Here is a 16,615-nt window from a genome sequence, read left to right as displayed (position 1 = left end):
AGCCAGGGCATTGAAAATGGGTCGTGGATGGGTATTCCAGCATGACAATGACCCAAAACACACGGCCAAGGCAACAAAGGAGTGGCTCAAGAAGAGGCACATTAAGGTCCTGGAGTGGCCTAGCCAGTCTCCAGACCTTAATCCCATAGAAAATCTGTGGAGGGAGCTGAAGGTTCGAGTTGCCAAACGTCAGCCTCGAAGCCTTAATGACTTGGAGAAGATCTGCAAAGAGGAGTGGGACAAAATCCCTCCTGAGATGTGTGCAAACGTGGTGGCCAACTACAAGAAAAGTCTGACCTCTGTGATTGCCAATAAGGGTTTTGCTACCAAGTACTAAGTCATGTTTTGCAGAGGGGCCAAATACTTATTTCCCTCATAAAAATGCAAATCAATTTCTAACATTTTTGACATGCGTTTTTCTGGATTTTTGTTTTGTTATTCTGTCTCTCAATGTTAAAATAAACCTACCATTAAAATTATAGACTGATCATGTCTTTGTCAGTGGGCAAACGTACAAAATCAGCAGGGGATCAAATACTTTTTTCCCTCACTGTATATACTAGGCGGTGTCAGAGTAAGGCCCAAAATTGTCGAAGACCCCAATCACCCAAGTCATAGACTGTTCTCTCTGCTACCGCACGGCAAGCGGTACCGGAGCGCCAAGTCTAGGACCAAAATGTTCCTTAACAGCTTCTATCCCCAAGCCATAAGACTGCTGAACAATTAATCAAATGGCCACCCGGACTATTTACATTGACAAATGGCCCCCCCCAACAACAACAAAATCCAGAAAAATGCATTTAAAAAATGTTATCAATTAATTTGCATTTTAATGCAGGAAATAAGTATTTGACCCCTCTGCAAAACATGACTTAGTACTTGGTGGCAAAACCCTTGTTGGCAATCACAGAGGTCAGACGTTTTTTGTAGTTGGCCACCAGGTTTGCACACATCTCAGGAGGGATTTTGTCCCACTCCTCTTTGCAGATCTTCTCCAAGTCATTAAGGTTTCGAGGCTGACGTTTGGCAACTCCCTCCACAGATTTTCTATGGGATTAAGGTCTGGAGAATGGCTCGGCCACTCCAGGACCTTAATGTGATTATTCTTGAGCCACTCCTTTGTTGCCTTGGCCATGTGTTTTGGGTCATTGTCATGCTGGAATACCCATCCACGACCTATTTTCAATGCCCTGGCTGAGGGAAGGAGGTTCTCACCCAAGACTTTGACGGTACATGGCCCCGTCCATAGTCCCTTTGATGCAGTGAAGTTGTCCTGTCCCCTTAGCAGAAAAACACCCCCAAAGCATAATGTTTCCACCTCCATGTTTGACGGTGGGGATGGTGTTCTTGGGGTCATAGGCAGCATTCCTCCTCCTCCAAACACGGCGAGTTGAGTTGATGGCAAAGAGCTCGATTTTGGTCTCATCTGTCCACAACACTTTCACCCAGTTCTCCTCTGAATCATTCAGATGTTCATAGGCAAACTTCAGACGGGCCTGTATATGTGCTTTCTTGAGCAGGGGAACTTGCGGGCGCTGCAGGATTTCAGTCCTTCACGGCGTAGTGTGTTACCAATTGTTTTCTTGGTGACTATGGTCCCAGCTGCCTTGAGATCATTGACAAGATCCTCCCGTGTAGTTCTGGGCTGATTTCTCACCATTCTCATGATCATTGCAACTCCACGGAGTGAGATCTTGCGTGGAGCCCCAGGCCTAGGGAGACTGACAGTTATTTTGTGTTTCTTCCATTTGCGAATAATCGCACCAACTGTTGTCACCTTCTCACCAAGCTGCTTGGCGATGGTCTTGTAGCCCATTCCAGCCTTGTGTAGGTCTACAATCTTGTTCCTGACATCCTTGGAGAGCTCTTTGGTCTTGGCCATGGTGGAGAGTTTGGAATCTGATTGATTGATTGCTTCTGTGGACAGGTGTCTTTTATACAGGTAACAAGCTGAGATTAGAAGCACTCCCTTTAAGAGTGTGCTCCTAATCTCAGCTCGTTACCTGTATAAAAGACACCTGGGAGCCAGAAATCTTTCTGATTGAGAGGGGGTCAAATACTTATTTCCCTCATTAAAATGCAAATCAATTTATAACATAACATTTTTGACATGCGTTTTTCTGGATTTTTTTGTTGTTAATCTGTCTCTCACTGTTCAAATAAACCTACCATTAAAATTATAGACTGATCATGTCTTTGTCAGTGGGCAAACGTACAAGATCAGCAGGGGATCAAATACTTTTTTCCCCCTCACTGTACATGTACAAATTACCTCGACTAACCTGTACCCCCGCATATTGACTCGGTACCGGTACCCCCTGTATATAGTCTCGTTATTGTTATTTTATTGTGTTACTTTTTATGTTTTGAAATTTTGTTTTACTTTAGTTTATTTAGTAAATATTAAAACTCTTTCTTGAACTGCATTGTTGGTTAAGGGCTTGTAAGTAAGCATTTCACGGTAAGGTCTACACCTGTTCTATTCGGCGCATGTGACAAATAAAATGTGATTTGATTTTGATTCAGGGGCTTTAGCATGCCTGAATGTGGGACTATTAGATTTCATTAGATTGAATGGACAAGAGCTTTCAAATAACATGAGTGAGATGGGAAAGTTACACCAGTCTTCTAAGACCACCATCTATGGCCACAGGCAAAAACACACTCCATACCATTTCTAACCGCCTGCCAACCAACTCACCATAGCAACAGGCACTAAAAAAACATATAAACCTCACTACATGCAAGAAAACGACAAGGAGGGGCTGTCAGAGAACACGGAGTGTCAAATTGTGTGCTTGGGCGGGATGGAGGGCAGACTGGTGTCTGAATGGCTCTGTGGTAGAGCCTCATTAATGACCTTGTTTTAAGTACACATGACTCAGCCTCATACAGTAGTCAGTGGAATCCTGTCAGTGGGTTCATCCTCCCACTCACAACAACCTCCACAATAGGAGAAACTGTACTGCCTTGGGCCATGACTTGATTTAGCTAGTACATTTCCACAGCTAAAACATGGCCCATTCTGTACATCCTATAGCCTATATAGAAGTTATTATCTAATGGTTTGCTTAAAGCAGTAATCTGCTTTTCTCCTGCCATGCATGCTCCTCCCTTATGTAGCGGTGAGTTCAATTAATTAACTTAACGAGCGCAGCATGTGTGTGTGGCGTTCCAGTCACTTAGGCACCATATACTGTATATATCCGATGTTCTAAAAAGGCTTTACATCTGCCATTGTGATCACATTTATGCTTTTGCATCACAAGTCACTGAACTTTTATCGTCATTTGACACATTAGCGCAAACGCTGCCCCAGAAATCAGATGGGGAACGCACACTATGCCTGGCGACACAATGTGATATCTGCTCAGTGACTCACTAGGCAACCAAACAGTTGCATGACAACACAAGACAGTGAGAGACAATAGGCTACATTTACATTTTATATTTAATAAAATGTTACATTCTGGCACCAGCTAATATGGGTTTAAAGGTGATTTGAAGACACCAATGTGCTTGCACAGAGATAGTGGCACATTATTACCATTTGGATAAAGATAGTGTATACAGTATGCTTTTGTCATTCATATACAGTGGGGAAAAATTTATTTAGTCAGCCACCAATTGTGCAAGTTCTCCAAATTAAAAAGATGAGAGAGGCCTGTAATTTTCATCATAGGTACACGTCAACTATGCAGACAAATTGAGAGAGAAAAAATCCAGAAAATCACATTGTAGGATTTTTAATGAATTTATTTTCAAATTATGGTGGAAAATAAGTATTTGGTCACCTACAAACAAGCAAGATTTCTGGCTCTCACAGACCTGTACCTTCTTCTTTAAGAGGCTCCTCTGTCCTCCACTCGTTACCTGTATTAATGGCACCTGTTTGAACTTGTTATCAGTACAAAAGACACCTGTCCACAACCTCAAACAGTCACACTCCAAACTCCACTATGGCCAAGACCAAAGAGCTGTCAAAGGACACCAGAAACAAAATTGTAGACCTGCACCAGGCTGGGAAGACTGAATCTGCAATAGGTAAGCAGCTTGGTTTGAAGAAATCAACTGTGGGAGCAATTATTAGGAAATGGAAGACATACAAGACCACTGATAATCTCCCTCGATCTGGGGCTCCACGCAAGATCTCACCTCGTGGGGTCAAAATGATCACAAGAACGGTGAGCAAAAATCCCAGAACCGCACGGGGGGACCTAGTGAATGACCTGCAGAGAGCTGGGACCAAAGTAACAAAGCCTACCATCAGTAACACACTACGCCGCCAGGGACTCAAATCCTGCAGTGCCAGACGTGTCCCCCCTGCTTAAGCCAGTACGTCCAGGCCCGTCTGAAGTTTGCTAGAGTGCATTTGGATGATCCAGAAGAGGATTGGGAGAATGTCATATGGTCAGATGAAACCAAAATAGAACTTTTTTGGTAAAAACTCACGTCGTGTTTGGAGGACAAAGAATGCTGAGTTGCATCCAAAGAACACCATACCTACTGTGAAGCATGGGGGTGGAAACATCATGCTTTGGGGCTGTTTTTCTGCAAAGGGACCAGGACGACTGATCCGTGTAAAGGAAAGAATGAATGGGGCCATGTATTTTAGTGAAAACCTCCTTCCATCAGCAAGGGCATTGAAGATGAAACGTGGCTGGGTCTTTCAGCATGACAATGATCCCAAACACACCGCCCGGGCAACGAAGGAGTGGCTTCGTAAGAAGCATTTCAAGGTCCTGGAGTGGCCTAGCCAGTCTCCAGATCTCAACCCCATAGAAAATCTTTGGATGGAGTTGAAAGTCCGTGTTGCCCAGCAGCAGCCCCAAAACATCACTGCTCTAGAGGAGATCTGCATGGAGGAATGGGCCAAAATACCAGCAACAGTGTGTGAAAACCTTGTGAAGACTTACAGAAAACGTTTGACCTGTGTCATTGCCAACAAAGGGTATATAACAAAGTATTGAGAAACTTTGGTTATTGACCAAATACTTATTTTCCACCATAATTTGCAAATAAATTCATTAAAAATCCTACAATGCGATTTTCTGGATTTTTTTCTTCTAATTTTGTCTGTCATAGTTCACGTGTACCTATGATGAAAATTACAGGCCTCTCTCATCTTTTTAAGTGGGAGAACTTGCACAATTGGTGGCTGACTAAATACTTTTTTTCCCCACTGTACAAGACATGGGAAGTCTACAGTATATTTATTTAACCTTTATTTATCCAAGAAGTCACATTGTGGTCAGAATACCTCTTTCCCAAGGGGGACCTGGGGAAAATCTCAATTGCATACTTCTCCTGTCCTCTCTCCTGGGTTTTGAGAAGGAAGTGAGGAGAGAGGACGCGAGGAGAATGCAATTGAGATTCTCCCCTGCCCACCGTATAGAATGAGCACGGTGGCACAATGGAAGTATACCTGACTAAGAGCTGTTTGGATCTCATTGGGCCCTGTTCCATAACATTACCCTTCAGACAGCATCTTCTTGATGCGCTCCTTCTCTGACGTCAGCTGCTCCATGTCGGCGCTCTTGCTGCGGAACAGCTTGTCCTCGGGCCCGTTGACAGTCAGCAGCGGCGGCGAGTGGCGGTCCTCTGACAGCTCCTGGGGTGCAACCGGGACATGGTTAGTGACAGGACGGATGTGTCATCAAAATGGGTCACCTGTCAACTCCAGTCCTACTGCATGTCCAACTCTTCTTTGTTGCCTTGCCCACAACTACTCTACATTATGAAGGGTAGGTTGGCCAAATCAGCCTCCTGAAGAGCTACTGGGTATGCAGGTCTTTGCTCAAGCCCTACTATCTATCTAACACACCTGATTCTACCAATCAGCGGCTCATTAAGACCTTGATTATCTTAATCAGGTGTGTTTCAGCAGGGCCAGAGAAAAAGCCTGCGTACCTCAAGAGGATCCTGTGTGGCTCAGTTGCTAAAGCATGGCGCTTGCAATGCCAGGATTGTGGGTTCGATTCCCATGGGGGACCAGTACGAAAAAACTGTATGAAAATGTATTGACTCAGTACTGTAAGTCGCTCTGGATAAGAGCGTCCGCTAAATGACTCAAATGTAAATGTAAGGAGGGTTGGCCACCCTTGATATAGGGCATCACAGAGTTAACAGGCCTAAGGATTGGTTTAAAGAAACCAGGTCTCACTTGAATATGTTTTTTTATAAAAATGTAACCGCTCTATTAAAGTAGTGAATTGAACAAGTGATGTGTCCATCTCCTGTGTCTTTCTGAACTAACACAGACAGCACATAGAGATATCAGAGAGAGATCTCCCTATCTTTATCTTGTAAGTTGGTGCACCTGTTAGGGTAATTAAGAAACCATAAATGCTTAAAATAAAGACGGAGCATATCCTATAGTGTTCCCATTCAAATCCAATAATTTGTTGTAATCTGAAATGGGAGAGAAGGTGGAAAGCTTCAAGTTCCTTGGCGTACACATCACTGACAAACTGAAATGGTCCACCCACGCAGACAGTGTGGTCAAGATGACGCAACAGAGCCTCTTCAACCTCAGGAGGCTGAAGAAATTTGGCTTAGCACCTAAAACCCTCACAAACTTTTACAGATGCACAATTGAGAGAATCATGTCGGGCTGTATCACCGCCTGGTACGGCAACTGCACCGCCCGCAACCGCATGGCTCTCCAGGGTGTGGTACGGTCTGCCGAACGCATTACCGGGGGCAAACTACCCGCCCTCCAAGACACCTACAGCATCCGATGTCACAGGAAGGCCAAAAAGATCAACCACCCGAGCCACTGCCTGTTCACCCCACTATCATCCAAAAGGCGAGGTCAGTACAGGTGCATCAAAGCTGGGACCGAGAGAATGAAAAACAGCTTCTATCTCAATGCCATCAGACTTAAATAGCCATCACTAGAACATTAGAGGCTGCTGCTGCCTATTGAAATCACTGGCCACTTTAAGAAATGGAACACTAGTCACTTTAATAATGTTTACATATCTTGCACTACTCATCTCATATGTATATACAGTGAGGGAAAAAAGTATATGATCCCCTGCTGATTTTGTACGTTTGCCCACTGACAAAGACATGATCAGTCTATCATTTTAATGGTAGGTTTATTTGAACAGTGAGAGACAGAATAACAACAAATAAATCCAGAAAAACGCATGTCAAAATTTTTTATAAATTGATTTGCATTTTAAAGAGGAAAAAAGTATTTGACCCCTCTGCAAAACATGACTTAGTACTTGGTGGCAAAACCCTTGTTGGCAATCACAGAGGTCAGACGTTTCTGTAGTTGGCCACCAGGTTTGCACACATCTCAGGAGGGATTTTGTCCCACTCCTCTTTGCAGATCTTCTCCAAGTCATTAAGGTTTCGAGGCTGATGTTTGGCAACTCAAACCCTCCCTCCCACAGATCTGCTATGGGATTAAGGTCTGGAGACTGGCTTGGCCACTCCAGGACCTTAATGTACCTCTTCTTGAGCCACTCCTTTGTTGCCTTGGCCGTGTGTTTTGGGTCATTGTCATGCTGGAACGACCCATGTTCAATGCCCTGGCTGAGGGAAGGAGGTTCTCACCCAAGATTTGACGGTACATGGCCCCGTCCATCGTCCCTTTGATGCGGTGAAGTTGTCCTGTCCCCTTAGCAGAAAAACACCCCCAAAGCATAATGTTTCCACCTCCATGTTTGACGGTGGGGATGGTGTTCTTGGGGTCATAGGCAGCATACCTCCTCCTCCATACACAGCGAGTTGAGTTGATGCCAAAGAGCTCCATTTTGGTCTCATCTGACCACAACACTTTCACCCAGTTCTCCTCTGCATCATTCAGATGTTCATTGGCAAACTTCAGACGGGCCTGTATATGTGCTTTCTTGAGCAGAGGGACATTGCGGGCGCTGCAGGATTTCAGTCCTTCACGGCGTAGTGTGTTACCAATTGTTTTCTTGGTGACTATGGTCCCAGCTGCCTTGAGATCATTGACAAGATCCTCCCGTGTAGTTCTGGGCTGATTCCTCACCAGTCTCATGATCATTGCAACTCCACGAGGTGAGATCTTGCATGGAGCCCCAGGCAGAGGGAGATTGACAGTTCTTTTGTGTTTCTTCCATTTGAGAATAATCGCACCAACTGTTGTCACCTTCTCACCAAGCTGCTTGGCGATGGTCTTGTAGCCCATTCCAGCCTTGTGTAGGTCTAATCTTGTCCCTGACATCCTTGGAGAGCTCTTTGGTCTTGGCCATGGTGGAGAGTTTGGAATCTGATTGATTGCTTCTGTGGACAGGTTTATACAGGTAACAAACTGAGATTCGGGAGCACGCCCTTTAAGAGTGTGCTCCTAATCTCAGCTCGTTACCTGTATAAAAGACACCTGGGAGCCAGAAATCTTTCTGATTGAGGGGGTCAAATACTTATTTCCTCATTAAAATGCAAATCAATTTATAACATTTTTGACATGCGTTTTTCTGGATTTTGTGTTGTTATTCTGTCTCTCACTGTTCAAATAAACCTACCATTAAAATTATAGACTGATCATTTCTTTGTCAGTGGGCAAACATACAAAATCAGCAGGGGATCAAATACTTTTTTCCCTCACTGTACTGCATTCTATTCTATAATATTCTACTGTATCTTAGTCCATGCCGCTCTGTCATTGCTAGTCCATTTATGTATATATTCTTAAATTCCATTCCTTACTAGATTTGTGTGTATAGGTTATATGTTGTGAAACTGTTAGATATTACTTGTTAGATATTACTGCACTGTCGGAGCATCTGCTAAACACGTGTATGTGACAAATAAAATTTGATTTTATTTGATTTCACACTGCATATATTTGTCATAACTACTCCCCTGCCAGTTGGGGTATGACTGGATCTATACCCACATTGAAATTCAGGTGTAGTATAATGTGACAGATAAAGGGTAGCTCAGCGTTTGTGATGTGAGCAGATATGTATTGTTCTCGAGGGAGATTGAAACCTAACCCCTCGTTAGCACAATAAAATGGCAGCAAGAAGATGAAAGGCTGTCGTAGCTGGCCGTGACCGGGAGACCCATGGGGCGGCGCACAATTGGCCCAGCGTTGTCCAGGGTAGGGGAGGGAATGGCCGGCAGGGATGTAGCTCAGTTGGTAGAGCATGGCGTTTGCAACGCCAGGGTTGTGGGTTCGATTCCCACGGGGGGCCAGTATAAAAAAATCATGTATGCACTCACTAACTGTAAGTCGCTCTGGATAAGAGCGTCTGCTATATGACTAACGTAAGTAAAGTAAGTATACTGTACATTCAAACACCTCATCCAAACGACAGGGTGGCAGCAGAACTCTATCTGCCAAAATTAATTAGGTCATTCTCAGCCATCATATCTGTGGCGCAGGTTCAAAGTTGAACAGCCAACTGCGTGGAGCCACTCAGCTGCTAAACGCCTTACTTTGTAGACCATGGAGCAGCATATGGCTCTTTTCTTTTAACGTGATTTAAATTCAAAGGAACATTCGCTGAGTTACAATGCTTCCTTTCATTTGCTTGCCAGTGTATATTGGAAGACAATTCTATGTAATTTACATGAACAAAGCAGAGTTTCCATGAGGATTGCTTTGTTCTACTACAGATCTCACATTTTGCAACAGAAGAGCTAAATGTGATATGACTAAACAGACTGAGAAACGTCTAGCCCATTGAAGTTAGCTTTTTTCTAAGTAGACCAGCTCTCATGTCTCTTTTTGTGTTGGCAAAAATTAACTATGGCTTAATTACACTCAAGTTTGTGAAACCATTTTCCTCAACATAGGCTGAGGAACAAAATCCAACCAGCTCCGAGCTCCCCCCCACAAAAATACACAGAGATAAATTGGTTCAAGTCCATCTCTCTATGTTTTTTTCTCTGTGGCCAGATAGAAAACCAAACTTGTGCTCGACAAGCGCGGAGTGCTTCTGTGAGGCATTACACGCCTGCACTCAGAAAAGCTTGTATTATTAAATTTGTCTCAGAGTCGGCCTGTCTGTATTCCCCACAGTGTTCCATTTCTACAGCCTAGCCACTCTCTCACTATCCTTACTGTATCCAGTATATGGATAAAAAAATGCACAGGGCCAGCATTCAAACGGAGCTGGCGCTAGCTAGGTCCAAAAGAGAAGAGCAAGAAATCAAAGCTAACTCCACACATCAAAGTATACGGCTAGGGAGCACAGATCTCTAAATGATTCATACTGTGGATCATGTTTCGGTAATAATGGATTACAAATGTCCAATACTTTTCCCTCATCATCGACTAATGCATTCCAATTGGAGCAAGTGCAACCATAAGACAGTGATACATCCTTATTTTTAAAAAGGTCCAATGCAGCCGTTTTTATCTCAATATCAAATCATTTTTGGGTAACAATGAAGTATCTTACTGTAATTGTTTTCAATTAAAAATAGATGCTTAGAAAATAGCAATTTCTCAAACAAGATTTTTGCTAGGACTGTCTGGGAGTGGTCTGAGTGGGGAGGGGAAGACTGAAAACGATCTGTTATTGGCAGAGAGGTTTGGAACCCTCATTCTTATTGGTCTATTAACTAATGGTGACGTCACCAGGCTGGCCAAAACTACATCCCACCACAACAGGCTGAAATTTCAGGTGGTCTTTTCAAACAGCTCTTAAACAAAAAAAGGGCATTATCATCATTTTCACAATTTCACATTATTATTCCAACCTCATAGTGTGGAAATATAGGTATATAAAACACAGGAAAAATCAAATTTTTGACTGCACTGGAACTTTTAAAAAATGATTTAAAAGAAGGATAGCTAATTAGGGTTGGTGTTCAAAGGATGATATCTCAAGTGGAGTCTTTTCCCTTTAAATGTACAGACAGATCCTACAGTGAGGGAAAAAAGTATTTGATCCCCTGCTGATTTTGTACGTTTGCCCACTGACAAAGAAATGATCAGTCTATAATTTTAATGGTAGGTTTATTTGAACTGTGAGAGACAGAATAACAACAACAAAATCCAGAAAAACGCATGTCAAAAATTGTATAAATTGATTTGCATTTTAATGAGGGAAATAAGTATTTGACCCCCTCTCAATCAGAAAGATTTCTGGCTCCCAGGTGTCTTTTATACAGGTAACGAGCTGAGATTAGGAGCACACTCTTAAAGGGAGTGCTTCTAAACTCAGCTTGTTACCTGTATAAAAGACACCTGTCCACAGAAGCAATCAATCAATCAGATTCCAAACTCTCCACCATGGCCAAGACCAAAGAGCTCTCCAAGGATGTCAGGAACAAGATTGTAGACCTACACAAGGCTGGAATGGGCTACAAGACCATCGCCAAGCAGCTTGGTGAGAAGGTGACAGCAGTTGGTGCGATTATTCGCAAATGGAAGAAACACAAAAGAACTGTCAATCTCCCTCGGCCTGGGGCTCCATGCAAGATCTCATCTCGTGGAGTTGCAATGATCATGAGAACGGTGAGGAATCAGCCTAGAACTACACGGGAGGATCTTGTCAATGATCTCAAGGCAGCTGGGACCATAGTCACCAAGAAAACAATTGGTAACACACTACGCCGTGAAGGACTGAAATCCTGTAGCGCCCGCAAGGTCCCCCTGCTCAAGAAAGCACATATACAGTGGGGGAAAAAAGTATTTAGTCAGCCACCAATTGTGCAAGTTCTCCCACTTAAAAAGATGAGAGAGGCCGGTAATTTTCATCATAGGTACACGTCAACTATGACAGACAAAATGAGAAATATTTTATCCAGAAAATCACATTGTAGGATTTTTAATGAATTTATTTGCAAATTATGGTGGAAAATAAGTATTTGGTCAATAACAAAAGTTTCTCAATACTTTGTTATATACCCTTTGTTGGCAATGACACAGGTCAAACGTTTTCTGTAAGTCTTCACAAGGTTTTCACACACTGTTGCTGGTATTTTGGCCCATTCCTCCATGCAGATCTCCTCTAGAGCAGTGATGTTTTGGGGCTGTCGCTGGGCAACACGGACTTTCAACTCCCTCCAAAGATTTTCTATGGGGTTGAGATCTGGAGACTGGCTAGGCCACTCCAGGACCTTGAAATGCTTCTTACGAAGCCACTCCTTCGTTGCCCGGGCGGTGTGTTTGGGATCATTGTCATGCTGAAAGACCCAGCCACGTTTCATCTTCAATGCCCTTGCTGATGGAAGGAGGTTTTCACTCAAAATCTCACGATACATGGCCCCATTCATTCTTTCCTTTACACGGATCAGTCGTCCTGGTCCCTTTGCAGAAAAACAGCCCCAAAGCATGATGTTTCCACCCCATGCTTCACAGTAGGTATGGTGTTCTTTGGATGCAACTCAGCATTCTTTGTCCTCCAAACACGACGAGCGAGTTTTTACCAAAAAGTTCTATTTTGGTTTCATCTGACCATATGACATTCTCCCAATCCTCTTCTGGATCATCCAAATGCACTCTAGCAAACTTCAGACGGGCCTGGACATGTACTGGCTTAAGCAGGGGGACACGTCTGGCACTGCAGGATTTGAGTCCCTGGCGGCGTAGTGTGTTACTGATGGTAGGCTTTGTTACTTTGGTCCCAGCTCTCTGCAGGTCATTCACTAGCTCCCCGTGTGGTTCTGGGATTTTTGCTCACCGTTCTTGTGATCATTTTGACCCCACAGGGTGAGATCTTGTGTGGAGCCCCAGATCGAGGGAGATTATCAGTGGTCTTGTATGTCTTCCATTTCCTAATAATTGCTCCCACAGTTGATTTCTTCAAACCAAGCTGCTTACCTATTGCAGATTCAGACTTTCCAGCCTGGTGCAGGTCTACAATTTTGTTTCTGGTGTCCTTTGACAGCTCTTTGGTCTTGGCCATAGTGGAGTTTGTGACTGTTTGAGGTTGTGGACAGGTGTCTTTTATACTGATAACAAGTTCAAACAGGTGCCATTAATACAGGTAACGAGTGGAGGACAGAGGAGCCTCTTAAAGAAGAAGTTACAGGTCTGTGAGAGCCAGAAATCTTGCTTGTTTGTAGGTGACCAAATACTTATTTTCCACCATAATTTGCAAATAAATTCATTAAAAATCCTACAATGTGATTTTCTGGATTTTTTCTCTCAATTTGTCTGTCATAGTTGAAGTGTACCTATGATGAAAATTACAGGCCTCTCTCATCTTTTTAAGTGGGAGAACTTGCACAATTGGTGGCTGACTAAATACTTTTTCCCCCACTGTACAGGGCCGTCTGAAGTTTGCCAATGAACATCTGAATGATTCAGAGGAGAACTGGGGGAAAGTGTTGTGGTCAGATGAGACCAAAATCGAGCTCTTTGGCATCAACTCAACTCGCCGTGTTTGGAGGAGGAGGAATGCTGCCTATGACCCCAATAACACCATCCCCACCGTCAAACATGGAGGTGGAAACATTATGCTTTGGGGGATGTTTTTCTGCTAAGGGGACAGGACAACTTCACCGCATCAAAGGGATGATGGACGGGGCCATGTACCGTCAAATCTTGGGTGAGAACCTCCTTCCCTCAGCCAGGGCATTGAAAATGGGTTGTGGATGGGTATTCCAGCATGACAATGACCAAAAACACACGGCCAAGGCAACAAAGGAATGGCTCAAGAATAATCACATTAAGGTCCTGGATTGGCCTAGCCAGTCTCCAGACCTTAATCCCATAGAAAATCTGTGGAGGGAGCTGAAGGTTCGAGTTGCCAAACGTCAGCCTCGAAACCTTTATGACTTGGAGAAGATCTGCAAAGAGCAGTGGAACAAAATCCCTCCTGAGATGTGTGCAAACCTGGTGGCCAACTACAAGAAACGTCTGACCTCTGTGATTGCCAATAAGGGTTTTGCCACCAAGTACTAAGTCATGAGGGGTCAAATACTTATTTCCCTCATTAAAATGCAAATCAATTCATAACGTTTTTCTGGATTTTTTTGTTGTTATTCTGTCTCTCACTGTTCAAATAAACCTACCATTAAAATTATAGACTGATAATTTATTTGTCAGTGGGCAAACGTACAGAATCAGCAGGGGATCAAATACTTTTTTCCCCCTCACTGTATTTGACCATGGGAAGATATCCTTCCTTCTGTTTCCCTATGCTCTTCAAATCTGCCCTCATCATACTGTAACTGTATTATTGAGAACAATGGCTCATTGAAACACTCAGAGGTTTTCTAGGACAAGAGGCTCTGAACTCCCAAGTCCCATTGAAAATGCATCATGAAGTAGGCCATCTGGGGGACATGATGGGGACAATGCCTTTGGAATAAAGAGCCGTGAGTGTGCTCTCTTTGTCAGTCAGCAGCAGAGAGAAGAGAGGTGTAATAGAAATGACACCCACCTGAGAGATCTGTGAGATCAGCAATCCCATGGTGCATCAGTGGCAGCGTGGCAGAAAGGGGGGTCAGAGAGGTAAGAAGAGAAGAGAGAATAGAGAGATGAGTGTGTTTTCATGAACAGAGCATCAAAAATCTACCTATCAGCAATATTTCAGTGTAAAGCTTGGTTTGCTCCACTGCATACCATTTTATGCAAATAAAATAACAAAGATAGAGTTGCTGGTTATGCTTTATTTCAGTCTGCTATTCACTTGATATGTACATTGTAAAATGGTAGTTACTTTATATTCTGAAAGATTCATTGAAATGAGCACTGCTATATTTAAGCAATAAGGCCCGAGGGGGTATGGTACAGTATATAGTCAATATATCACGGCTAAGGGCGGTTATTATGCACGATGCAACGCAGAGTGCCTGGATACAGCCCTTAGACGTGGTATATTGGCCATATACCACAAACCCCTGAGGTGCCTTATTGCTATTATAAACTGGTAACCAATGTAATTAGAGCAGTAAAAATAAATGTTTTGTCATACCCGTGGTATACGGTCTGATCTACCACGGCTGTCAGCCCATCAGCATTCAGGGCTCGATTCACCCAGTTTATAATTGGTTTTAGGTAATTACTAATTGTGTTGAATTCTTTGAAGTAAGTACCATGAAGTACCCATTGTTACCACAATCTCTCTAGGGAAATCGATACTAGTGAAATACCATATGGAATAGGGCTCTAGAATAAAGCGTTACCAAGTTACAGGACCATAACAAGGAAGAGGATGGGACAATGAAAACTCAACGCAACAGCTCTAAGGCAAACAGAGAGAGTTGTCATAACTGCAGGCAACAGATATTACGGAGTGTGTTGCCAGTTTAATTACGGAGTGTGGTGCCGTCTGTAGATTACGGAGTGTGTCGCTGCATGTTAGCGGTCAGCCTTGGAAATAAAACGACAAGCCATCCCTTAACTTCACCATTCTAATAACACCTGGATAACACATAATCCACTGGAGATGTGCATACTATACATTTGGATTTCAAACGGCTACGAAATATTAAACCCCTCTCCTTTATAAGCTAAAGATACGGTCCTGTGCCACAGCAAACCCAAGTGCATCACCACTGTTTACTTATTTATCTGAGTCTTTGCAAACCTGTTTTCCTTGCTTTATAGCTCTCATTTTCCTAAACACTTGCCTAATTACAACCCTGAACCAGCTTTATTAATTTATAAGCCCTTGCATCAGAGGCATATTTAGGGCCCGGTCTTCGGTACGCGCCAGCTCTCTTTGTGGGTTCTTAAAAGTGAGTTCATATTAAATATAGATAAGCCTTGTACTCGAGCACACCCATCTGCCCTTTCCATATGGCTGCCATCATGTGTGGCACTGTATCACAGGGAAGACACTAGCTCTGGTCATGAATCCCCATGATGCACCTACAGCATGATACAGACTACACATATCAGTAGACTAATGTGGCTTCCTACCTCCTTTCCTTCATCTGCTCTGCCAGAAATGTGAAAGAAGTGGACAGGTGAAAGCTAATTCCCAATAGGGATCAGTCATATTGCGTTCACCTATCCGATATGAAGGAGAGGAGGAAAGGAAGATACTTTACTGTTGAAATGCACCCTACCACATAAGCTCTGCATCAGTGCAGTACAGTTGCCTTTGAGGCTGTGAGAGGAGTGGGTGTACCCATGCTAGTTGTTACTGACAGGGCTCATGGCCATGGGTGTTTGTAAGGATTAGAGTTGAGTGAATTATTACAATGGGAGAGGAAAGGTACCAAAACCTGGAGCATCCACACCGCATCAACCCCTCCAGCGAGAAACGTTTAACAAAGAAAATCAGCTACTAAATAAAATAGTGTCAGTTGATGTTCTGTTCTCTTTTCAACAACCAAGCCATGCCTGTTTATTATTTCAATCACTGCTAAGATTTTCAACACTAAAATGCCGTGTCCGAATACCTGTACCTGCGTTCAAAAAAAATAGGCATTTTGGGTATGCGGAAATGGAACATTTTACAGCATGTGAAATTTCAAAAATGTAGTATGCTTTAAAAGGGCAATTCCGCCACTTTTCAAACTCATATTCATTATCTCCAGCACCAAACAAGTGTGTACATACAGTATGTGAAAACAGCGTGTTTCTATGATCTGTGGTTAAAAAGATAGGGTAAAAAAAATGCTTCTCTGTGACATCACAGGTTATGATTAAAAGTTGCTGTTTTTTACGGTGATTTTCAAAACCTGCAATGAGTTCCTTGCCAGAGGGAGGGTATTTTCT

The 16,615-nt window shown here is 43.2% G+C and overlaps 1 protein-coding gene across 1 annotated transcript in view; it reads right to left on the bottom strand.

Annotated features, from left to right (window-relative positions):
* Nucleotides 1–16,615, bottom strand: part of LOC123491987 (homer protein homolog 3-like) — a 50,489-nt gene that overhangs the window by 20,791 nt on the left and 13,083 nt on the right. The window contains exons 5-6 of the mRNA XM_045223590.1: nucleotides 14,328–14,336; nucleotides 5,475–5,611 (exon numbers count right to left, since the gene is read on the bottom strand). Coding sequence (XP_045079525.1) covers nucleotides 5,475–5,611; nucleotides 14,328–14,336 — 146 coding nt within the window. The remainder of the gene's footprint in view (nucleotides 1–5,474; nucleotides 5,612–14,327; nucleotides 14,337–16,615) is intronic.

Source organism: Coregonus clupeaformis, chromosome 11 (genome assembly GCF_020615455.1).
Source record: "Coregonus clupeaformis isolate EN_2021a chromosome 11, ASM2061545v1, whole genome shotgun sequence".
Classification (NCBI taxonomy): domain Eukaryota; kingdom Metazoa; phylum Chordata; class Actinopteri; order Salmoniformes; family Salmonidae; genus Coregonus; species Coregonus clupeaformis.
Note: the sequence above shows the minus strand (reverse complement) of the source record. Positions and strands in the feature narration are given on the sequence as shown.